The sequence below is a fragment of the Ictalurus punctatus genome, chromosome 20, assembly GCF_001660625.3.
Source record: "Ictalurus punctatus breed USDA103 chromosome 20, Coco_2.0, whole genome shotgun sequence".
NCBI lineage: Eukaryota > Metazoa > Chordata > Actinopteri > Siluriformes > Ictaluridae > Ictalurus > Ictalurus punctatus.
Genome location: NC_030435.2, coordinates 13,892,727 through 13,918,398, shown reverse-complemented (window position 1 = coordinate 13,918,398; position 25,672 = coordinate 13,892,727). Strand labels below are relative to the sequence as shown.

At 38.9% G+C, this 25,672-nt stretch overlaps 1 protein-coding gene across 5 annotated transcripts in view; it reads right to left on the bottom strand.

The window, feature by feature from the left end:
* The window catches only part of gigyf2 (GRB10 interacting GYF protein 2), a 44,579-nt gene that overhangs the window by 7,254 nt on the left and 11,653 nt on the right, over window positions 1-25,672 (bottom strand). For 4 of the 5 annotated variants that reach the window (XM_017495766.3, XM_047162431.2, XM_017495769.3 and 1 more), the window contains 20 exons: window positions 23,390-23,501; window positions 21,960-22,068; window positions 19,693-19,733; window positions 19,542-19,574; window positions 19,170-19,349; window positions 17,220-17,443; window positions 15,963-16,107; window positions 15,541-15,756; window positions 13,076-13,263; window positions 11,337-11,493; window positions 10,653-10,819; window positions 9,125-9,219; window positions 8,584-8,700; window positions 8,316-8,455; window positions 7,043-7,137; window positions 6,642-6,767; window positions 4,978-5,136; window positions 3,512-3,832; window positions 1,300-1,428; window positions 992-1,210 (listed from right to left, as the gene is read on the bottom strand). In XM_017495766.3, coding sequence (XP_017351255.1) covers window positions 992-1,210; window positions 1,300-1,428; window positions 3,512-3,832; window positions 4,978-5,136; window positions 6,642-6,767; window positions 7,043-7,137; window positions 8,316-8,455; window positions 8,584-8,700; window positions 9,125-9,219; window positions 10,653-10,819; window positions 11,337-11,493; window positions 13,076-13,263; window positions 15,541-15,756; window positions 15,963-16,107; window positions 17,220-17,443; window positions 19,170-19,349; window positions 19,542-19,574; window positions 19,693-19,733; window positions 21,960-22,068; window positions 23,390-23,501 — 2,973 coding nt within the window. The remainder of the gene's footprint in view (window positions 1-991; window positions 1,211-1,299; window positions 1,429-3,511; window positions 3,833-4,977; window positions 5,137-6,641; window positions 6,768-7,042; window positions 7,138-8,315; window positions 8,456-8,583; window positions 8,701-9,124; window positions 9,220-10,652; window positions 10,820-11,336; window positions 11,494-13,075; window positions 13,264-15,540; window positions 15,757-15,962; window positions 16,108-17,219; window positions 17,444-19,169; window positions 19,350-19,541; window positions 19,575-19,692; window positions 19,734-21,959; window positions 22,069-23,389; window positions 23,502-25,672) is intronic. The other variant, XM_017495767.3, reaches the window with a different exon arrangement.

Here is a 25,672-nt window from a genome sequence, read left to right as displayed (position 1 = left end):
ATCTTTATTGAAGATGAAACTCATGATGGTAGCAGCAGACATTCTGTCAGCAAAATGCATCCAATCTAATTAGGAGGAACTTCATCATGCAGCAAGACAATGACCCAAAACACACAGCCAACACAACAGTGGACTTCACTGTAGGAAAAGTGGATTGACTGGCCAAGTTACTCACCAGACCTTAACCCAATTGAGTATACATTTCATCTCCTGTAGAGGAGACTCTGTTCTGAGGTCCTAGGTCTGACAAGTCAAACTCCTGCTCTGAGGACACTCACTGTCCTCGCCAGAGTCGACATTTTAACAGAAAACTGCAAAATGTCACGTTTCTTCCTTGTGCGCTGTTCAGTCACACACACTTCACACAGGTGCACTACAAGTCTCTCGCAGCTTGTTTCTCCCTACTTGTCTGTACAAAGAAACTGCATATTTTTTTGCAAAGCTTACACACAATGGTGTTCTGATGTTGGTCAGACAAAAAGAAATGAAAATACTACCACACTGGCGAGTTGACGTCCTTTTCTATTCACAATCTCCTCGGCAGGCACTGAACTCATTTTCACGTGTGGTCTGATGTCACATGGCGATGGTGCAATCAAATCCCATAGATTAGCAACTTGTTATTGGCTGTTTACTTGTCACTTGTAGCACAATCCTTTATCAAGGCATATATGATAGGCTGTTTATGATCCAGGGATGGAGCACGCTTGAGGGTTGTTCATGCACACAAACTTCATGTCAGTTTACATTTTATCGAGCGTTATACTAAACATTTTTTGTATTGTCACCGATAAAGGTGTACCGTCGATAAATACCGATACCGTTTTATTGCCCAGCCCTAAATGAAAGCTGAAATTCTGATCCATCATTTCATATTAGTCTCCCCCCCATCTCAAACTCAAAACATCTTCATTTCATAGCAAAAACTAAAGACTTTCGGAGAGGACTGTATATGCAAGTAGTAAAAAAGTTCAAATTTTCCAGTACTCACAACTCTGTTCTGTGTGCGGTTTTGCTGCGTAACTGCAGCCTGCTGCTGCTGCTGCTCTTTCCTCTGCTTCATCTGCTGAGCCTCTTCCTGTTGAATCTCTAGAAGGGATTTAGTGGCGGCAGGCTGCTTGGCCACACTGCCCCAGCCTGAAAGCTTAGTCTGAGGTTGTTGTTGTTGCTGCTGTTGCTGCCTCTGGAGCTCCTGCTGCTGGCGTCGCTGCTACAGGACAATGTTCATGTTGGCATAGGGAGCAATGGAGGTGAAGCATTGACTAAACTAACAAGAGAAGCTGGTAATGCATTTCATACCTCCTCTCTAGCTAGTCGTTCTCTCTCCTCTTCAAGTTTCTGGATCTCGCTGAGAGACAGCGTGTTCTGTGTCTGGGTAAGGGAAGATGCAGAGGCAGACTGCTGTCCCCACTTAGAAGAAGAGGGAAGCTGCAAAGAAAAAAGATTAATTCTGACAAATGGACTATCGATGTGTGTATGGATTTAACTGGGATAGTAGATCTAACCAAAACTGAAGTCAAATTGCCTTTTTTTTTTAGTAGCTGTTGAAGTATAAGGAGTTATTGAAAGCAGTTACAATTTACAAGTGCTCTTAAAACATCAAAACAGACTTTAGAGCACAATCGGAATTATTATTTAAAAACCTTTACATGACCATGTAATAAAAAATAAATAAAAACTTGACTTTTACCAAGAATTGATAATAGCCCTAGCAGGGTTCTAGGGTAAGCTAGTGTTGCCAAGTACACCGGTGCTCCTGATTAGGACCAAGAGCACGTAGAAGAATGAACATGCACAAATTTATTTATTGTTTGGGCAGTTATCTAACATTAATTGGAAAATTTATTATTTGTCCTAATATAATAGTAGATATGAAAATATAGAAATGTAAATGGAGAAAATGCAGAGTGTAAGCCTTTTCTCTGGCTGAATCAAGCTAGTTATTTTTAAGTCTCCTTATTACATGACCAAACTGATAAATAGATGTTTGAGATTTCTAATTGCCTTATAGTAGTCTTCTTGAAACAACTTATTTTTACAAACCAGAATCTCACAAAGCCTGTAGTGCCTGTGCCCTTGAAAGAACCACAGAGCAGCAGAAAGTCTTTGACAGTTGTTTTCTTTGTCTGGCCAGCACCTTCGCTTTCACCCAATATGTTGTTATTAAACGTGAGGAGATGTCATGTTTTACTAGTAACGTTGACAGAACTGAAAACTGATTGCATCACTACTGCTTGTGATGTGCTCTTATGTCCAATTCTATAAGGGATTTTCACAATGGAGGCAGTTATCCAGCCCTATTCATAGTTTTCAGGTGTTGTCACATTCTTATAGGAACGCCCACCTGGAGGGCAAAACACTGTTTTCTTCCGCTGCCCGCCAGTTTTTTTTTACCAGATTTGTTTAGCCAAAATGCCGGACAGTTGTTGGTCAGTCGGATGCACTAACCGACGAGGAGACAAGCCTGGGTGCTTTTGCAAAATCCTGTCCGAGAAAGAAAACCCAGAGAGGAGGAGATTGTGGATTTGTGCTATTAGACACACCTCCATCCCTGGTGAGGGCAAAGAATGGCAACCATCAAAGTACACACATCTTTGCAGCGAACATTTCATCACAGGTAAGCTGAAGTAAACACAGAGTATTTTAACTGTTGTTTTGTTAGTAACTATATCTTTACATAATTGTTCAGACATAGTTCATGTTCGTCGAGAGACGCAACCAACTTCAGTGGCCTTGACGACTTGCGCTAGTTAGCAAAACTGTTCCCGAGTTGGAAAACGGTTACATTACCAGTTAGCTAATGCTAGCTAACAGCCAACAGCTGTTGGAAGGGAAAGGGGGTTTTACTAGTCTGCAGGAATGATGTTACAAACGTTACTAACATTACTTGTAACTTGTTGGCATATGTATAAACATCGCCCAAGTGGAGCACCGGCAGGGACTTCGCTGCTTTCAGTAACTGAAATACATGCACAGAGTGCTGTATACAGATCGCAATTGCCCAAAACTTGTAGTTTGTGCAAATACCTTTGTTTTTCTTCTTTTGAGAGGTGATCAAAATATGTGAGGATTGAAACAGATGGAAAATCGACAGGCCTGTGCTGCAGTTCCATGGAGTGTCCAGTGTTGGCTGCCATTTTCTAACAACATTTTGCCCTCCAGGTCGCCACATCAGTCACGTGACTGAAAACTACGAATAGATTTTCAATGCATGGTTGCACAGGAACATGGCCAGAGGAGCAAGTGGTCTCAAAAATGAGAAACGATGGCAAGTATGTCAGAGATCTTTTGAGGGTAGCTTTTGCCAACAGTTTTAACATTTGCTAACTTTGGATTATTAAATAAATAATGGCAAGTCAGAGTGATTGGTACACAGGTCAAAATCTGGAGTAGCTCAAGTTCAATTCGCATTAAAAAAAAAAAGGGGGCACTATGCAACCCTGCCTTGTATATTACATTCCTACAAGTTGTGTGAAACAGCAGGACACTTCATCTCAGCCTTTATCATCACCTTCATCTGGGCCAGCTGTTGCTGTTGCTGCTGTTGCTGGAGTCGGCGAAGGGCCTCCTGCTGCTGTTGTCTCTGTCTCTGCAGCTCCTGCTGCCTCAGAGCCTCTTGCTGCCTCTGCAATTCCTGCTGCCTTAAAAGCTCCTTCTGCCTTTGGAGTTCCTGCTGCCTCTGAAGTTCCTGCTGCCTCTGGAGCTCCTGCTGTCTCTGGAGCTCCTGCTCCCTCCTCTTCTGCTCTTCTTGCTGTTGTCGAGCCAATGCTGCTGCCTCTTCCTCTCGCCTCCTCTGAGCCTCCAGTTCCTCTTGTTTCCTCCGCTCCTCTTCCTGAAACACCCACACATAATCTAAAAATTAATTGAAAGTACAATCCATCTCCATTTCCTCTTATAGGCAATGTTCAAATATTAATAGGAAAGAGAGGTGTTGGCAGTTTACATCCTATGCCAGATGGATTGATCCAAAGTCCTTCTTGTTACCTCCAGTTTGGCTCAGGCTTTGTGTCAACAGCTACCATTAACACTTGTGGGTGTTAACTGCTGGTCTTTTTCAAGTTGTAATATAAAATAAAAGCACCAAAACTGTATAGCCAAATACACAGCTCTGTACTGTGCAAACGCTACATATCATGAGGAACTGGATTTTTCAACCTGGTTCAGTTTAGAAGTTTTGTAGGATATTGAACAAACCATAGTAAAAAGATAAAAACCATTTCTGCCAATTTTCATACAATTAAAAAAAGGTTGTTAGTCTCCCCACTGCTATCACTAGAATCAAAAGCTTCATACACAGAATATAAATTATTGCCTATGGCTTTGTTGCATTGCTAGTACAAATGCAAAATCACTGTCTAAAACTGACTCCAGAAAGGATCGAATCTAATTATATGCACTATACTGTAAAATCCACACCCACCTGAGAACACTCTAGACTACTCAAGAAAGGACAAGCATTGCTAAAAAAGGAAGCCAGCAGCAGTTAATTTCATGTTGGGCTGACTTCCAAACACTAACCGTGCAAATTAGTGAATCTTGTATTCACTAAAGCAAATAAGACAAGATGGTGGGCTGTAATCTCTTCTTTCTGAAATAAATTACACAAAAATGGAGGAACTGGTAATCACAGAGTGGTCACTTCTTTTCCTCACACTTTTAGTTACTTTAGCCAGACACCTAGAATTTGCTGAGAATCTGAACCCACAAATACACAGATGACAAACATAGACCCTCTTCCTGTAACCTGTTGGCAAATTTGCATACATGAACATTTTTTTATGACTATATCTTGTACCACTGTATTACAGCATTTCAAAGTTTGTGTGGAGAACCAATCATACTGCAACCTTCACAATTCTGAAGCTTGTGGCCAAAAGATATGTGATGCTATGAGACTATACTTTAATTTAAGCCTGAAATTCCTAGAACTGAAAAGTTACATGTCAGCTGTGTCCAATATAACTTCAGAGATGTCACCTGTTTTCGGAGGAATTCTTCCCTTTGCCTCCTCTCTTCCTCTTCTCTCCTCTTCTCCTCTAACCTGCGGAGCTCCTCCTCCCGAGCCAGACGTTCCTGTTCCTCCTTCTGGCGCCGATGTGACTCCTCCTGCTCTCGTTGCCTCCTTAGTGCCTCCTCCTAAAACACACAGACAGCATGGGCATGAATGCCATAAATCAGTGATTCTCAACCAGGGGGGCGTGGACAGATTGAAAGGGGGCCGCAAAATTTTTTTAGAATTCACAGACAGGACATCATTTGGGTACTCTGTGTATTATATTGCTTATCAAATAGGATGTGCATAAATTGAAAAACCCCACGTTCCCTCTCCCTAAAAGGAGTTTAGCTGCCATTGTAGACCAGGGATCCCAACTTAGCGACTTTTCAGACCCAATTAGCAGCAACAGCACCTTGCGACTTTTTGGACAAGCTTTAGCGACTTTCCAAATGTGGCCAGTACTGTCCTGCAAGCGCAGGACAGTACTATCTTGCTTTCCCGCTGCACTCACACCTCTCTCTGCGTCTGCTCTGTTCAGAGCCGGAGATTTAACAATGTCATGGATAACGAAACACGCCCTTCGACCCAATTTACATCATTGGTATGTGAATGTTTTTAGAAAGCAAGAGGAATGTAATGCAACATGTTTTATATGTAAAATATTCTATGTTATTACAGCCTAGTTCTCTTGTTCAATAGTGTTCAGAAACATTTTTAATCATTCATGTTCCATACCTGTCCATTATATAGTTTTATAAAAGTCATAAAAGTTAGTAAAAAAAAACAAAAGTTATGAAAAGTAATTAAAAAAAAAAAAAAAAAAGACACAAAAGCAAAAAAAAAGTATATATATATATATATATATATATATATATATATATATATATATATATATATATATATATATATATATATATATATATATACACACACACGTCTCCATCCATCCATATATCCATCCACATGATAGGGAAGGCTTTAGTTGCAAAAGGTTGAGAACCTGTGCCATGAATGATACCCATGACGACTCATGATACACACAGCTGGCTGAAAACTGAGCAATGGTTTTTAATCTCAGTTCTGAGGCCTCGGAGATTCACCTTATATATTTGTGTTTTCACTATGTTTACTTACTCAACAGACCCTATGATGGACTTAAGATCAATCTGTTGTGTTAGATCAGCACAAAACAAAATGGTCAGGGTACGACTTTCAGAGCTTTCAGTTATACTGAATCAGTTACCTTATGGAAAATCAGATAAGTGTAATCAAAAAATTGGTTTCAGATTTTTCTCTCACTTTCACATCATCCCCTCCTGTAGCAGCTGTTTCTTGCAAAGATATTTAAATAAATAAATAAATAAAATAAAGTAGTGCATGATCACTTTCATTTTTGCCGGTGGTTATATAGTGGAGAATGGTGCTAGATACAAACACGGATGTCACAAAAAGGGACTACATATGTGTTTAGACAACTACAAATCATCAGAAGAGCTGTGAAAAATTTAATAAAGCCTAAAATACTGTTTTTTATGCAATCAAAAATATTAAAAACTACAGATAGGTCTGGCTCTGATTTGTATAATCCCACAGCCCCATGCACAAAGCTCGCTGCATCTTTGTGTAAAGTCCTCATTTCCCCGACCTGCTTCCGTCGAGCCAGCTCTTCTTCCTCCAGACGTTTGCGCTCTTCTTCCTGCTGTGCCCGCAGCACCTCCTCCAGGCGCTTCCGCTCCTCCTCTTCTCGTTTGACTCGTAGATCCATCTCCAGCTTAAGAAGACCAGATGGCAATTACACAAGCAACAAAAACTGAAGCACCCAAGAGTTCTTGTGTTTAGAGATGCAAATTTCAGGCCGCATTCCATATTCTGTATTCTCGACGCCAAGACATGGTAACATTTACTAAGTTATCTGTGAAAAAAATGATATTCACTAATATGAGTGAATACAAGTTACTTATTGTCTTACTTATAATCACTCCTCTGTATTTTCTTCAGCAAACAAAAGGTCTGTTATATGCTGAAAACCAGGATGGGTTGGCATACCTTAGCAGCTTTAGCCTTCTCCAGTTGTATCTGTTCAATAGATGGTTGAGGTATGGTGTCTATTGGCAGATCCCACACACTTGTGCCTTCCCATGCTAGGGGCAAATGAATATACGTTTGAGACACATTGTACATGCATACATTCATCCACAAATATCTACTACAGTAATAGCCTCCAAACCTGCTGTCCTGACATGATCTCTTTGTTAAAGTTTATGAACAGAACTCTGCCAATACTATGCAAAACTGAACTAGTCAGAAGTTTTTTAATAAGACATACTAAAATGTCTGCTGTCTTTGTCATTCAATTAGCAGCAGTGCCACAATGTTCAAAGTGATCATTTTAAGAGCAGACTTCACTTGTGTGAACTGGTCTCAACAAACCTCCAACAGATTTTCACTAAAACTGCATGAGAGGTTTTTGAAAACGTATTGATAATTTGGTTTCCTGCACAATAGAGGAAGCACTTGAGAAAATTTTAACTAGTTGGGTTTCCTGTGTTATCACACATTCTACTTTAGATTTTGTGATTCAAGACAGTTACAGTAATGAGCAACACAAACAACTTCCATGTGAATAAGACTGGGGAAAGAACAGAGTAAACATTTTGCATGCACTGAAAGGACTGTGTGGACTGCACCCTTCAACTAGAAATAATATTTGTTTTAAAAGACAACCCACATCAACTAGCTTGCAAAAACTATTCAAGCATGTGACATTTACAAGTGGAATCAGGTTCTCAAATAGGTAGAGATAGCACAGGAAGACAAAACCAGGGTGATGACAAGGTTATGAAATCTCAGTATGACTCATCAAATGAAACAGGTCACTGAGCTTACAATCTGCTGCCTCTCCCACACTCACCTCCAGAACAAGCGGGTAAAATAATACCATACAAACCCATAATGTCGGACAATATTATCAAAAATGACACTACATGTCAAGTTAAAGTAAGTTAAATTCTGCCAACTAATAAATAACGTAAAATACTTTTTGTTATAACATTTTTTATAATTTTTTATAAGTAAACGTTACTTCAAAAAAAACAACAAAGATTTATGATTTAGTTACTGAGTATCACTATTTCTTTTAGGTTTCAAAAATGGAAATGACTCAAACCATAGTATGCCATTAAGACTTGCTTTCATTCATCACTTACAGGAATACAACTGATCCTTTAATGAATGGACTATTCTTATTATTGAAAGACGACCGACGTATACACAGATTCAATCAGTGTTTCAGATGTGCAAGTTTTAAATGATGACATACTGCTTGGAGCTGCTGGCTGAATGTTTGTTGTACAGGATGCTTGGGTAGACGGGTTCTGCATATCCCAAATGGACCCCGAATCGGGAACGGACATGGAACGCGTCACTGGCGGCAAAAGGCTCTGCTGCTGTTCTGGAGATCTGTATAAACAAAATATGTGAAATGTTGAAAGGAAATACGATATTTTGGAGGACAAACTCATGTTTAAATTATAGCACTGATAATCAGCATTCCTCCTACTTATTGAATACTGGTACATTCGGCACACCTGAGCTTGAGGGCCTGTTGCAGGAACAGGTTAAGTTGCTGTTGTTGCTGTGTTGGAGGAGCAGCTGAACTGAGCACGGCTTTTTGCTGAGCTAGAGCCTGAGCATATTGCTGCTGCCTGCAATCACATACATAGAAACCATGGAGGAGTGGGGGAAAAAAAACCAACAACAAAGGGTTGAGTTAAAAAGTTTGAGTTATTTATTCATGCATATAAATTAATTAATAGATATTGAACAGCTTTTGAGATACAGGAGCTTAATAACCAAGTCCTCTATAGCATCTGTGTTTATAAAGCACACCAACTATCTAGCAAGCAAATGTTTGATCCTTCACGTGCATAGTGAATTTCACAGGATAGCACACTGGCTGTTTCATATACCTATTTCCAAATGATATGTAGTGCTAGTGCCATCATTTTAACGATGTAGTGGTAATGGAATCATTTGAAACCTTTTAAAAAGCTTCAACAAGTAGATGTTGCGATTTATAGTAAATGGGATGTAGCAGGTGGGGGAAAAGCTAGAAAGATGGCATCTTACCTGAGTATGTACTGGTACTGCAATTGCTGAAGCTGATAGATGCTTAGAGCATTTAACTCCTGTTGTCTCTTTATCCTCTCCTGATCCGCGTCTCCCTTTACACACCAACACACACACACACACACACACACACACACACACACACACACACACACACACACACACACACACACACACAGAAGTCTCAATGATACACCAGCACAGTACAAACAAAATCAAAAGCTGGCATACAGTGCACGGACTAAACATGCAAAGGGTCAGAAATGTTTTAGTAGACATAGTGAGCCCTGACAATCAAAGCCAACATCACTGAGCTAGCACCAACCAGGGCCAACTGATGATCACCTCCTGTTGCCTCATGTCTTCTATTAAACACTACACATGAACTAGGGTTTGCATGACTACTAGTTATTACAAGTTGGACAGTAATTTAGTTGTAGTTCACCTGTCAATGAGCAGTCTTTTCCACAGTTCAAGTAAACACTGCTTCAGGATTTTAAGCCAAATTTTTAAGCCATTCTATTACTCTGCATCAACTAACAGCTATACATGATCAACTAATTATGTTTCCAGCTCCAGTGCTTTTTAGGCAATACTGTTAATGATGAAAGTAAAAATTGGTACAACACATGCAAAACCATTAGACTGTATTATTTGAGGATGCACCAGCTCTACCAATACAAATTCTTGAAATGCACTCATGTGGATGAGCGAGCGGCACAGCTGAAATCACTGATTCTGAAACCGAGAGTGCAACGCAAATGTTACTGGTGGATGAAACCTATGTACAGTATGTGCCTGTGTGTATGTTTGTGTGATTCAGGGGGGTGTGGGGTGGGGGCTCTCCATACCAGAAGGTGGCAGTAGTCTGAACTTATCATAAGGATGCAGAATCAAAGAATGACAAAGCACACATACACACACACATACTATGGTAACTACGTGATTTATCAAAATAGTAGGTACATGTAAATAAAGTGTAAGAAAGTAATTAATTAATTGATTAATTAATTAATCAATTAATCAATTAATTAATTAATTAATTAATTATTTTAGTAATCTGCTTTGCTCAATTTGTCTGCACTTGAATGGGGGACACGTACCTTGCATGTTCTCCACTGATTAATGTGTTGGTGCTCAAGCTAGAAAATTATTGTGCAATGCCTTGTAAGCGATGTGTTTCACTCATGTATTTTCCTTTGCGTTTTCAATTAGTGCACATAAAAATGAATTCTATATATTTATGGTAATTTAAATCTTGGCTTGCCTGTTCCTACTTACACAGGATTTTGTCATTCTAGTAAAAGGACTACCTTTTGCCATTCCCTGTACATACTTCAGATGGCAGATTCTGAAATGGTTCTGATAAACAGAGAATTCTGAAATAAATTTCTGATATCTCTAATTCCATTAACAACATTATCTCACTGTACCACTGATTCTGTTAGCAAACGCTAGCCTGTCCAAACAAGACCATAGATTTTATCTGCATTTCTTGTCTTGGGTATATGTGAAAGATTCTTATTACCAGTATAGGAGGTAGTGGAGGGCCAGAAGCGAAAGGCACTCTCCCCCACATCTTAAAGATTTCTCCCAAAGGATGGAAACCTTCGTCACAGCCCCTTTTCACCAGCAGAGTCATTGTGAAATACCCAGCCTGGAACCACTCCGACATCTCATGATTACTGAACGGACCTATGACCCAAAAAAAACCAAACAAACAAAAAAAAAAAAAAACATCAAACAACTAAGACAAACACCTATGGTAATCCATATGTGGTTTTATAAGATCTACAGATGTTGACAAAATACAGGAAAAAATGTCTTAGCAAAGTGTTGGGCCACCACAACCTGCCAGACCAGCTATAATTTACTTTGGCATAAATTTTACAGGTCTCTAGAACTGCACTTTAGTGATGAACACTATTCTTCACTCCAAAATCACCCACAGGTGAACAATTAGGTTGAATGTGGTGACTGTGAAGACCATAGCATATAATTTAGATAATTTTCATACGCATCAAATCATTCAGTGGGCTCTCATGGCACGGTCACCCTGGAAAAGACCACTCTCATCAGAAAAGAAATGCTTCATCATATGATCAGTTAGGATTACTTTGATTTTATGACCCTTCCTTTCTAAGGAGCCAATACACAAAAGCAAAATCTGGCTTTAAAGGCGAGTATGCCATTTTGCAGTGCTAGTTTTCACCTTGAATTTCTCCCTGAGGATCTTTGTAGTACCACTTGAGAGCAGCCTCGTGGGATGGTGGCAGGCAGCCAACTTTGGGTCGCTCTGCACTCTTAGCCCCCAAACGCTCATCATCCACACCACCATCATGTAGATATGCCACCATTTTCTCAGCTTCCTGACAAGGGATAGAAGACAGACCACGACAATCAAGAATTAATTTGTGAATTTTTTTTTTTTTTTTTTTTTTTTTTTTTTTTACACAATCTAGGGCTGCAACAACTAATCGATAAAATCGACAATAATCGATAACTAAAACAATCGACAACTAATTTTATTATCGATTAGTTGGGTCTGTGACATCACTGTGGATAACCCCTGTCAGTGACGTCACTTCACAATGGTGAAAAATGCATTTCTACAATCTAGGGCTGATAATCAACAGATTAATCGATTATCAAAATAATCGTTAGTTGAAGCCCTAGATAGGCTAATATAAGTTTAGAAAGAATAAATGTTTGTGTTGGGATAGATCCTGATGTATTGAGACAGCTTTTTAATCAAATAAGCCATGCCACTAGTTCATGGTGACCGTTATCAACAGACATCTTTTTACACTAGTGTAAAAATACTACAGCACAAACCCAATGACGTGCATTCACAAGCAAACATATGCATAAACACTCATCCCTCTCACTCTGTGTGTGCGCATATATATGTTGTTAGGGATTCAGCGAATGTTCGGTAACCGAAATTAATAAGTGAAAATGCCTAATAAATTTGACCGAACAATGGCGTGTTTGATGAAGATACCAAATAGCCTAGCCACCAGAGTGAGACGCGTGAATGTCAAAACCTCAATAAGGGGCGCGCACATGCACGAGCTACTCTTCGAATGTTTACTTTTTTGTTTCTGTTCCGGAATATTCTGTCACGTCACAAGACGTGAGGGAGTAGAGTACGGAAGCAGGTAAAGATGTATTTATTTAAGGGCAGACAGACAAATCCAAATCGTAATCCAAAAATCGTAGTCAAGACAGGCAAAGGGACTAAATGAACTAATCTATAGTTTAAACTAACTAAATCTATCAAGGAACATAACATTAACAACATATCTAACTATACTATATCTACTATAATACTCCGCGAGGTGTACATATCCCCAGTATAATCACCCGTATAGAACCATTTTTTGCACTCTTGTCAATGCACTTTTTTGTTGTAGGCTACAGTGTGTTACATTCTTTCAGCAGTCAGTTATAGGCCTAACATAGGCTATTCAAGGGGGGCTCAAAGATGACCACAAAAAAATATTTTTATTTTACTCATTTATTAAATTAAGGTTATATTGTGCCTTGTTGGTAGCCTGTGCCTGCTGGAATGAAAAAAAATGTTCAGTGTTAAATAAATATTTTGAAATTGTAGTTTTTGTAATTGATTTTTTTCTTCGAAAAGCAAGACAAAATAGTAAAAAGCACATTTTGACTATTTAATTTACGCAATGATGAAAAAAATGGCAAAATAAAACGCGAAAAAACGTGTTTGGTTTCGGCCAAGTTTTTCATTATATTCGGTTTCGGCCAAGAATTTTCGTTTCGGTGCATCCCTAATACATACATACATACATACATACATACATACATAATATACACACACACACACACACACACACACACACACACACACACACACACACATATATATACACATATACATACACACACACGCATTTCTCGGTCAGAAAACTCTCCCTGGCCAACCTGCTCAAAGTGTTTGAGGCCCTCATCCTCATCCGCCTCTGTAGCCATGGCTGCAAGTTGTCCGATGGGCGATATGATGCTCTTTGGGAAAGGAAGTGAATCAGGTACTGCCACTGGTACCTCCACTGGCTTGGGATGCGATGCGATTTGCTGGGTGGGTAACACAGGGATGGAGGAGGCTGGAAGATCTAAAAGATTTAAACAGACAAAAGACACAACAGAAAATTAAGCAAAGGTAATGAAGTGTGTTTGTGTGTGTGACTGCTGATCATTGTGAGCCTGTACAGGGTATTACAGGATAGTTAGGATCATGACAGCTTTCACTGTACACAGTAGTTATCCTAGTAACTTTTCTTATGTAATATACACATCAGCACATCGTTGGCCAATGTTTTGGCTCATTGCACATAAAAGATATTATTCAAGTCGATTCTCTCAATGTTTTTTGTAGGTAGGAGAGTTATATATGACTGCTTGGTGAAGCACTTTTTTATTTTTTTTTGCTCAATTTCATCAGCCATATATATTATATGGCCAAATGTTTGACGACACACAACCACCACACCCGTACGTGGGCCTTCCCCAAACTATTGCTACCAAGTTAGAAGCACACAAATGTCTGGAATGACTTTGTATGCTGTAGCATTAAGGCATTAAGAGCCCAAACCTGTTCCAGCATAACAATGCCCCTGTGCAAAAAGCCAGCTTCACGAAGATATGGGTTGCAAAAGTTGGTGTGGAAGAACTCGAGTGCCCTGCAAAAGAGCCCCGACCTCTTTTGCAGGCTGTGGCAAATTCCCATGGCCATAACCAAAAATTTTTTTGAAAAATCTTCCCAGATGAGTGAAGGGGGGCTGAATGGGATGTTCAACAAGCCAGCTGTCATGCATTAGGGATGTCACGAGAACCGATACTTCGGTAAGAAGTCGGTACCAATATTCTTAAAATGTTACGGTACTTGTTTTTCTGCAGTAGCGTTAGTACCATTGGCTACTGGTTACTGCCTGTGTGCAACCGATGCTACCGTTCATTTCAAACAAAGCGAGGAAACACGGGGAACTTGGCGAAGCACCTGAAATGTTTGTTTCAGGCAGCTGGCATTGTGGCCGTGAAACCAGCTAATGTTATGCTCCATGTAATGTTTGCGATAGCCAGTTATTTGTTAACAACGCTAACGCATTGCGATGTTATAAACTACCTCCTAATGGGCCACCATGCATCGCCATTCAGCCTGTGTCCTGTCAGCAACATGTAACGTAATGTTACTAATAATTATTCAAATGTTAATGCTGTTAATAAATCCTGCCACCATATCAGTGAATTTACACTAATGGTTGCATTCATGGTATAAGGGGTGTGCGTGTGTGTGTACACACGTTTAGGAGTGTACCTTAGCACTTGTTATTAGCACTTAGCACTGTTTTATTAGTCAGTGTCAGACAGTGTTTGATAACTAAAATATCTCTCTCTATATCTCTTTTTGCCAGAGGAGGATGTCCTCCAGGAGTTTTTTTTACTTAAATTTTTTTTTTAATAATAATAATTAATTTTTTTAAAACCACACCGTGGTATCGACTTTGGTATCGAGTACTTTTGGTGGTATCGGTACCGACTACTAGATTTTTGGTATCGTGACATCCTTATCATGCATGCAAACCAATTCATTTGTAAAAATCCTGTTCGCATTACAAGCAGTTACAATTAACTATAGAGACAAAAAGACACTAGCTAGACACATAACTTTTATAAGAGATGTGAGGACTCATAGCCAAACTGTTGTCCAATGACGATGACTTTTTTTTTTTTCAAGGGTACAAACACAATATGCTCTATCATATACTCAATAGTTTCCCTTAGGCTGTATTAATGCACTTACCTAGCTTACTAGCAGTTATGTTTACAGGCAAGTACAACATGGTACTGAGCTAGCACTTTGGAGCTTTTACTTTACCCAGTGGGTTAGCTAATGAATGTTCATGTTTGTGCCACTTCCCGTATTAATTCAGAAAATTAAGAGGTAATCCTCATGTCATATCTTAAGATCAAAGTCATTTTGCAAGCAAGCAAGAATAAATAATTGGCTAGCTTACCAATGGCTGAAAATTTAACCCATAGTTATTACAAACAACCTGTGATTAATGTTTGCAGGGCAGCAGTTATTCCCATCAAAGCATGTCATTGCACTATGAAATATATGAACCAGATGGAGCATGTAATGTACTAAAAAGTCTATCAAAACTTTGTTTAATATCAAAAGCCAACAGGCACACCCTAATCATGTCTTTGATCAATACAGAAGACTTTGGAAATAATTATCGTAATCTTTAAATCAACAGATGTGCTGTACATCAATATATGTCTCTATTTGGAATTTCTAGTTTTGATGGTTTTGGAACATTGTCCTTGAAAGAGAGAAAATGACAAGTAAGTATTCCATGATGGAAGAACTAAGCATTAGCTTTTACCTGTTAGTGTGCTGAGTGTATTTGTGCTGTGCGGTATGGAGATAGGCAGGCCTGAGTGTAATGGAGGTGCAGCAGCTCTGATTTCAGGTGCGGCTGCTCTCTCGGGCTCCTCCACCCTCTCTGACTGGCTAGAAGGGAGGGATATAGACACAGCTGGCTCTGGAGCTGGGGGTACTGGAGCAGCAAGTGGAGAAGCCTCTTCTGATTTGCCACCATCTACATACAAACATATTTTAACTCTACTAACAACAGATTGGGGTTTTATACCATTAAATGAATCCATAACATGAAATTTTAATTAGTATACATATATAAACTATAATTAAACAATTACTATAGAAACATAGTCTAGACTGTGACACAAATACTGAGACAACTTCAGTTTATGGGAGGTCAACTGAGAAATGTTTAATACCCCATACCTTCATGCCTGGCAGTCTGGCGCTTGCCGTCTTGTTCTTTAGGATGCTCTACTTCATTCTCTTCTTTCTCGCAGTACTCCTCACCCTCCTCCAGCGGACGGAACTCTAACTCTGCCTCCTCAAGAATCGGCTCTGCAGGAGCTTTCTGATTGGAGGGCAAACAAACAAAAACAAAAACAGCTAAACAAAAAACTAAAACTATATGTTACCTGACAGAGTGAATAGAAAGGAAGGATTTTGAAAATACAAAGAGAATCCAACAGGCTATTATTAGAGCATGTAGTAAAAAGCACTTGGATTACACAACATGGAGCAAATACTGCTGTTGGAGGAACAGGACTTGTTATTTGATCAGTACAATATTGAATTCTTATCACAGCATCTCACAGATTACATAAATTTATACAGAGTGTGAAAAATGAGATAAGACAGCAACATAATACAGTGCATGTTTCTAGCTGCACTGATTATTGTGTTTGTTGACATAATAGGCACAGGTAACATTTCAGTGTTTAATGTGTTAAATTTAGGGTGGGTTGCACCAAAAAGGATTAAATTAAGCACAGTTTAGAGCTAATCTAGGATTTGTTGATCTGGGCTTTATTTTTATCGAGTTGTGTTAATTTTAAACACAGATTAACAAATTAGGAATTAGAATTCTAACCTGCAATTAAACCCTCCATTTACGATAAATTTTCTCCATCATGATGGATTCGCCATTGACAACATTGTGGCAGTGCATGTGGATTTCATAAATGTGGAAATATATGAATTCTCCAGTGTAAATAAAACAGCAACAATGTAACTCTTTCACTTGAGTTACTACAACCGATCATGAACTTTAAACTTTGAATGAAAAAAAAAAAAATTCAATGGCCATTATTAACTGCTCATTTGCATAACCGATAAAGGCTGAGAAAATGAAAAAATTTAAATTAAAAAATTTACAGTCTGAGTATAAAGTGATAGAGCAACAAAATTATAGTTAATCCAGGTTTATTGTGAAATTAAATCCAGGATTAGCGTGATAGTTTAAATGTAAGCCTGCTTATTTTGAAACAACTTTTAAAGTTTGGTGCAACAGAATTATTAGATAAAATTTGATTTAATCTACATTTAAGATGAATCCTTATTGGTGCAACCCACCCTTAATGTGTTATAACAGTAATATGTTAAAAAACCTAAGAACAAAATCCAACAGAGGCCAGAAAGATCAGGGCACAACAGCTCTGAGTGATGGGCCCCTCCTCAGCTCACCTTGAGCGGGAGAAAAGCTCCAGATGAGTCAAAAGTGCCCGTCTCCTCCTCTGCATCCTCCAGGCACCACTCAGGCAGTGCGTCCCTCTCGTCTTCCATACTGCCACTGGCCGAACGGGGTCGCCTGTACCCCCCACCACGCTCCTCCTCCCCACGGGAGTCCAATGGCAAGCGCCGCCGCTGATCTGGTTGTTCCCGCCATCCCCCAGCCAAGCGTGGCCCATCTTTAGAAAGACAGAGAGTCAAGTAATGGGAACTTATGTTATAAGTATATTATAAGTTGGAGACTTGCATTACAACTTATATTTAGAGATGTAATGGTATGAAAATTTCATATCATTCAATATCATTATCGTGAAATATCACGGTTATTAGTATTACCACAATATTTTTAAAATGTGCTGAAAACTTTTTTATATATAAAAAAAAAAAACAACAACATACTGATACACACACTGAAATCATTTAAACAGGTTTTATATTTGATTATAAAGTGATGGATGGTTGTCACCAGGCTTGCTGCGATTACATCACTTGCCCACCGCTGTCGTTTTGTGTTTTGCTACAGTTGGTTTTGTGACTGCAAGTCATTCTCTGCAAGTGCTAATGAGCTTTAAATTATGGTATATTTTGTGTATGAGCCCATTCGGTAGTGAAATATGGCAATATTTACATGCGATTTGATAGTTTATTTTATTAAATATTGAAAATCTAAAAAGTGTGCATCATAGCTGACACTTACATGAACACTTTCAGTGACTAAGTCATTCTCATCAAATGCTATTGAAGTTAGAAACGTGTATACCAACGTCGTATGTAACTTTAGAGACTGTCCCTTAATTTGCGAATATCGACGATAGTCAATAAAAAATCGGCTATCGACGATAGCCAATTTTATGCCAATCTTTCCTACCTTGCTTTTAAATCGCTAATGAATACTCATGCACATTTCACTTTTGAATTAGCAGCAATTGCTTGAATGGTGGGTTCATTATTATCCTTAATGAAAAACATAACATCAAAACAGTACAATCACAAACTCGCTTATATTAAACCGAATCTTCCGCCATCGTCCTGTCAGTCAGCTCACCTCACTTTTGTCACGTGATAAATTAAATCTGACTCCTGCTGATCTGTGCTGCGAGTATGACTCATTCAGCTCATGCTGAATTGAGCAGACGTGTTCAGTTCTTGATTGTAACGTCCGTTTTCACGTTCAAAAAACAATGCTGCGCCTGCATCAGACTCATGCTGTGTGTGGAAAGCTTTTACCGCGAGTTTTACAAATCAGTTACTGGGAGTGGGAACTGAGGAAATTCCAAAAGAAATTTATTTAAAAAAATTAATGAAATAAGAAATTTATATATATATATATATATATATATATATATATATATATATATATATATATATATATATATATATATATATATATATAAAAAATGATTAAAAAATTAATTAATTAAAACAGGCACACCAGAAGCATGGCCTTCATAGAATTACACTTCTTTACAAAATAGCAGCATCTCAAGGGGTGAAATACAGCTGGACTCAACCAGAGCATTCAACGATTAGCTAACTGTGAGGAAGTTGATTCAACAGGTTGAGCAAATGTTATATAAAGGGAACAACATACCACGAGCTAGATGCAACTGTAGTCATGGGAACTCTGACACCAGTGGTTTCTGTCTGTCTACAAATAAATCACTGCCAAGAGGCAATACAAGTGTCTTGAAATAAAACATTGATCACAGTCATTAGCTGGGATAAATCTGAGAAACATTCAGAAATCCACTGCAATTTATTTCTTCTTCTTTCCATTTAAGATAATCTGTCAAATTTGCCATAAATGCCATGCTCCAGTCTTTAGCATGGCACAGATAATATGTAGTGCAGTTGAGATTAGAGAGTAACTAAACAGAAGGAGGATGGAGACATCAAGGCTCCCACCTGGACTCGGTGGGCACCATCTTTCGTTATCCCGGCGGGAGCCCGCTAGACGCCAACCGCCACCCTCCTCATCCTCACCGTTCTGTTCTTCACGTGACAGCCGCCAATTTTCACTCTCAGAGCGCGTGAAATCGTGCTTTCGCACCAGGCCTGTACCACCATCCTCATAATTCGCCCGCACTGTGTGCGTGTGTATGTGAGAGGGTGCAGAGTGGGTGGGGGGAGATGAAAGAAGGAAAGACAGAAGTACAATATTAAATGAAATTGAAAATGTTGGCACACAACCTTATAGAATTACTGTCACAATAGCTAAGCAATAAAATTACAAACTATAAACTAGTTTAGAAAAACTAAAGTTGTATAAGGACTTACAGTGATTGAGCTGAAAGTGGGCTGGAGCTCCATCTAAGAGAATGAAAGAATAAAAGTTAATTCACACATGCAAGGGACGCACAAAATTTCCACTTTTAAAACGTACAGAAGTTGTAAATAGGCAAATTGAGCAAATATTTGCTACGCCAACCTGGATCTTTTCGACTTGGCTTTTCAAATCTTCTGTCTCCCCTTGAAGAAAGGGAAAAAAAGATCATACATGCGTGTCAGGACAGCCAGGTCTTACCATATTTTCTTGACTATATTACATAAAGCAAGGTAAAAAAAAACAAAACAAAAAAACAAAACAAAAAAAAAAAAAAAAAAAAAAAACACCAGTATTCTCCGACTAACTTGCATATTCACACTTACAAACCCTGTGTCTATGAAATAAAAAGCTAGAAACACATCCTACACAAAAGCAGTATTCAATGTCATAACAGGATGAAAAGTTTGCTAAACTTTTTGTTTTACAAGTATAAAGGCTCTGGTATACTTACTTTTTTTTACGCTTACGCTAGCATATGTGCACAATCGCACGCGTAGCCTTTCAAAGTATACACGTACTGTACACTGTTCCTTTCATACGCGTAAAACGTGAAGCATACTTTCTACTAAGACATATGACCTCGTGGGGAAAACTAAGGTTGATGCTGGAAGTGGTATTAGTGAGGCCAGCAGGTGGTGCTCACTCTGTGGGGCCTAATATATTTGACATGTACGCATACACAGGTGGTCAACGCATGCACATTGCGATAACCTGCACCACCCCTCCTGGCCTAGAGTCAGTACAAAGCAGTAAAGGACTGAAGAAGAATCACAACAACATAAAGAAAAATGCTCGGGCAATCTCTCACCATAATTAGCACCCATATACAAATCTTTATACACTTTAAGGCTAGAATTATACAAATGCAGCTACTTTCTAACCTGCACTCGTTCCCGTCTCTTCCGTTTTTTCTTCAACTACCTTGACAATCAACAGCCCTGGGTCACTGTTGCCACTTTATGGAACCGAGGCCCTCACTCTCTGTGGTCATTAAAAATCCCACACTTATTGTAAAAGAGTAGGGGTATAACCCCAGTGTCCTGGTGAAATTCCCCCCATTGGCCCTTCTCCATCATGGCCCCCTAATAATTCCCATCCTTGAATTGGCTACATCACTCTCTCCTCTCCACTTATAGCTGGTGTGTGGTGGGGGATCTGGCGCACTATAGCTGCCGTCGCATCATCAAGGTACAGGGTGTGCTACACAATAGTGGTGTTGAGCAGACCCCCCCAATACTATGTAAAGAGCTTTGAGTGCCTAGAAAAGTGCTATAGAAAAGTAACTATCTAACTAAGTCTAGGTAAATTCCCCAAACCACTCCTCGTGGCCCAAGGGTAGTGGCTTCACATTTGTGTTCTGAAAGAGCAACCATCACTCTTGTACCAGATGTTGACTGTTTTAGAAGCTGTGGTTTGGGGGGCAGTGGGTGGTGGTTGGGGATGGGGCTGTTTAAATAATTCAAAAACAAGTTCAATGTTTGTTTGTTGATGTATTTATAATCTTTTAATATCTCAGAAATAACTGGGTTGCTTCACCATAAAAATGACTACAAATACTTTGTAATCTACATAAATGCAATGTTTTGGGCTCCCATGTTGCACCCTATAGTAGGGAGACCTATCAGGCTGATAGCACCTCCCTCCAAGTGCGTTACATTTCCCAGTGACGCAGCATGAGCAGAAGTTAAAAATGATACAGAGGTTGGCTTCACGTGTCTTGGACAAAGCATGTGTATGCCTTCACCCTTCCCGGTTGTTAGCGGTCATTCGATGGGGGAGAGTTAGCTAGTGAGTGGGAGTTGGCAAGACAAAATTGTGGTGAAAATTACTATAAGGTTTGTCTGAACTTGTATAGAATTATCGGGGGGGGGAATCAACATTTGCTAAAACATAAAATAATTAAACAAATTAAATAATTTTGGCCATAGATAAAATATTGAAACTGTTACTGTGAACTGTGTAATATTACTGTGTAATATTGATCCAACAGTACAATTCTTGGGAAATTACCATTAATTAATATTCACTATAACTAGTATTTCCATTTTGTTAAGAATGACTTAGGTTTCTTTTAAATGAAAGAGTCTGCAATTCATACTGAACATCCTCAGGTTATCATAAGCCTTCTTTCTTGGAGGCCTGATTTTTACACAAACACAGCTCCTTTCCTTCAACTGCAAAAGTGAAAGTGTTGCTTTAACAATTTTTTCCACTTTTCTAAATGTGGAACAGATTTGACAAAGACAGCTGCCGTGGTCTAACGATCTCTGCTGTAGGCGTAAAAATGTATTTAAAGATTCTGACCATAGAAGCAGTAGTTCTAAATGGTCAAGAAGAATGAGACAATATGATGCACGTGAGAAGATTACCTTTCCTCCCAGCTCTGAGAACGATGCATCTCTCTCCCTCCGCGACCAAAGCCACCCTCCACATCATCAAAACTTCTTTGGTAAAACCCTCCTTCCCCTCTTCCTCGACCTGCAATCATAAGACATAAAACACACACACTTAGAAACACTGGGCCCTGTGTAGTGCACATCGTACAGCACAAGAGGATGACTGCATACAAACTAGGGCTGCAACAACTAATCGACAAAATCGCTAGCAATCATTAACAAAAATAGTTGATTGAATGATGGCAGAAAAAACAACTTTCGCTATGGAAACTCTTTACAGTACACTACTCTGCTGGCCTCATGATATAACGAGTTCTTTAATGTGAGTAGTATAATTAATTTGGGATATGAGCAACACTTGAAGCGTGATGTCCCTGCTTGATCCACACAGACTAACTTAACTGCCTTGTATTGATTTTTCTGAAAACATTTGGTTTTCTAGCCACATCTCATACACTACCAATCAATAGTTTAGACACACTCATTACTTTTATTATTTTTTTTCCCCCTCACATTTTAGAAAAATAATACAGTCATCAAAACTCTGGAATAACACAAATGGAACCATGAGATGAAAAAAAAATCCAAAATAAATAAAAATAATTTAGTATTTTAGCATCTTCAAAGTAAACACACCCTTGTTGCCTAGAATTTCCAGAAATGTATTCTTGGCATTTTCTCAACCGATTTCTTGAGGAATCACCCCGAGATGCTTTTTAAACAGTATTAAAGGAGTTCCCACCTATGCTGGACGGTTACTGGCTGCTTTTCAGAATATTTCGCACCAAGTCTTCCATTTACATTTTTTTTTTGCAAATAAAATGTTAATTTTCCAATGAAAGAAATTAATATGTTGGAACAATTATATTTTTGTCTACAACACCAATTTCAAACATTTAAATCATACACCTTCAGAGCAAATGTTTTTTAGGATCATGAGAAACAGTTCAGTCTAGTGTCGCCGAACCTTTGGCCGGTAGTGTATATCTAAATCTCTCCTACTCTATCAAAAAATATTATATTATATTATCTCATGCTACTTTGGTCAAACAGTGAGAGGTTTGTATGACATGTAGATGGGTTGAAAATGAACATGGTCGCAAATTAATAATTAGACTACAAAACAAATGTTTTAATGCCATGCAGTTTTGGGCAGTAACTAGCAAAGCTATTTGAGTCAATTAGTTTGTAAGAAGTTAAACTAAAAACACACATTTTTAATATATCTTGTGTGAAGTCAAGTCTCAATCCTGCTTTTTGATTCACATCAAATGCATTCAAGTAAGGTTTACACTGATGATACACAGCTTCATGCTTTTTTTTTTTTTTAACATTTATTCTGTTCTTTAGAGTTTGGGGAGGAAGATGGGAATGAAAGCGTGACTGTGGTTGAGAATACTCACCGCGCCCACGTGAAGAACTTCGACCTCGTGGTGCCCCTGCTACCACACCTCCTCCTCCTCGTCCGGTCAGGCGCAGCACTGCTGCACTGTTAACTGACATGGAGAAATTCCTCTGTTGAACAACACGCACAACAAAATGTTACAGTGTGGCCGAGGTCAGACGCATATGAGGGCTAACAAAGCTCCAAATTTTACCATGTACGACACTGAACAAATAATTTTACACATTAAACACAAACTTGTGTATTGCATTGCTTGTTTTCTAAGACTGTTGCAGTGGTATCACTATTTTCTTGGCCTCTTGCGTGTTTGCTGTTTGGTTAGGTTTTAGACAGCACATAATTATACAAACTAAAACTAAGTAAAAAGTGTGCATCTGAAAACGTATTCATAAAACTCAAATACTGCAAAAGAAATCACAAAAATCAGCACAGGGAACACTGATCTGGTGTTTAATATTAGTATCATAATTAATGATGAGTCTTTATTGGTCACATATACATTACAGCTAGGGATGCACCGAATGTTCGGCAACCGAAATTAGCCAAAAAAAACAACAAAAAAAAAACCCAGCACTTTCGGTGTTCGGCCGAATAAATTTGACTGAACAATGACGTGTTTGATGACGCGACCAAATAGCCTAGCAACCAGAGTGAGACGCGCAAATGTCACGACCTCCACTTCCAACAGCGCGCTCGGAGAAATGAGGGGGCGCGTGCATGCACGAGCTATGTGCACGAGCGCATGCTCTTCGGATGTTGACAACCGTGACATTGTTTACTGTGGACACGTGCGTTTGTTTAGTTTCTGTTCCGGAGTATTCCGTCACATCACGAGACAAACCGTAATCCAAAAAACGTAGTCAAGACAGGCAAAGGGGCGGGCAATTGGCAAACAGGCATAAACGGGGCAAAGCAGCAATCAAAGTCGGGGTCACAGAAAACAGGGTCAAAACACAAGAAACAAGAAACATGAACTAGTACTATAGACTGGGAGCAGAAAAACCAGCAGGGACTAAATGAACTAATCTATCGTTTAAAAGGAACGTAACATTAACAACGTATCTAACCATACTATATCTACTATAATACTCCGCGAGGTGTACAGGGACGCGAGCGGTATATATCCCCAATATAATCAGCTATATTATATAACTGAATAAAACCATTTTTTGAACTCGTCAATGTACCTTTTAAATGCACCTTTTTGTTGTAGGCTACAGTGTGTTACATTCTTTCAGCAGTCAGTTATAGGTCTAACATAGGCTATTCAAGGGGGGCTCAAAGATGACCACATCAAAATATTTTTATTTTACTCATTTATTTATTTAATGTTATATTGTGCCTTGTTGGTAGCCTATGCTTGCTGGAATGAAAAAAAAAATGTTAAATATTTAATAAATAATAATTTAATAAATATTTTGAAATTGTAGTTTTTGTAATTTTTTTTTCTTTGAAAAGCAAAACAAAATAGTAAAAAGCACATTTTGACTATTTCATTTATGCAATGGTGAAAAAAATGGCGAAATAAATGGAAAAACGAAAAAAAATAATAATAAAAAAAAAATAAAAAAATGTATTCGGCCTTTGGCCAAGTTTTTCATTATATTCGGCTTCGGCCAAGATTTTGGTGCATCCCTAATTACAGCACAGTGAAATTCTTTTTTTCTTTGCATATCCAGCATGCTTGAAAGTTGGAGTCAGAGCACAGGGTCAGCCATGATATAGCGCCCCTGGAGCAGAGAGGGTTAAGGGTCTTGCTCAAGGGCCCAACAGTGGCAGCTCGGCAGTGCTGGGGCTTGAACCCCCGACCTTCCGATCAGAAACCCAGAGCTTTAACCATCAAGCCACCACTGCCTCATAATTAACAGATAATTATATAAATAACTAGTTTAAAACATGTGTATTGCATCCAATTTTAACTTTAATTTTTTTGTTTTTCAGTCCAGAACACAGTCTCATTTCAGGAACACTACAGCACAGTATTTGCTTCACAGGTCGGTTAAGCGGCTCAAATCGACCAAAAAAAAAAGCTGCCTGTAACCCAAAAAAGAGAGACTATATCTGGCTCACTTCCTGCATGTGTGGAGATTATGGGTCAAATAGCTTTTTCTGTGACGAAACCTCACCCTGATTTTCTCAGACCAGTAGTTTTGGTGCACGCAGTTGTTTTAGTGGCCATGTTCTCATCTGCCTAAACTGAGAAAAATGAGAAAATGAACCAAAGTTCGATTCAAATAGACTTAACTCTATGTAAGTGATGGTACCCTTACTCTCTCATGTC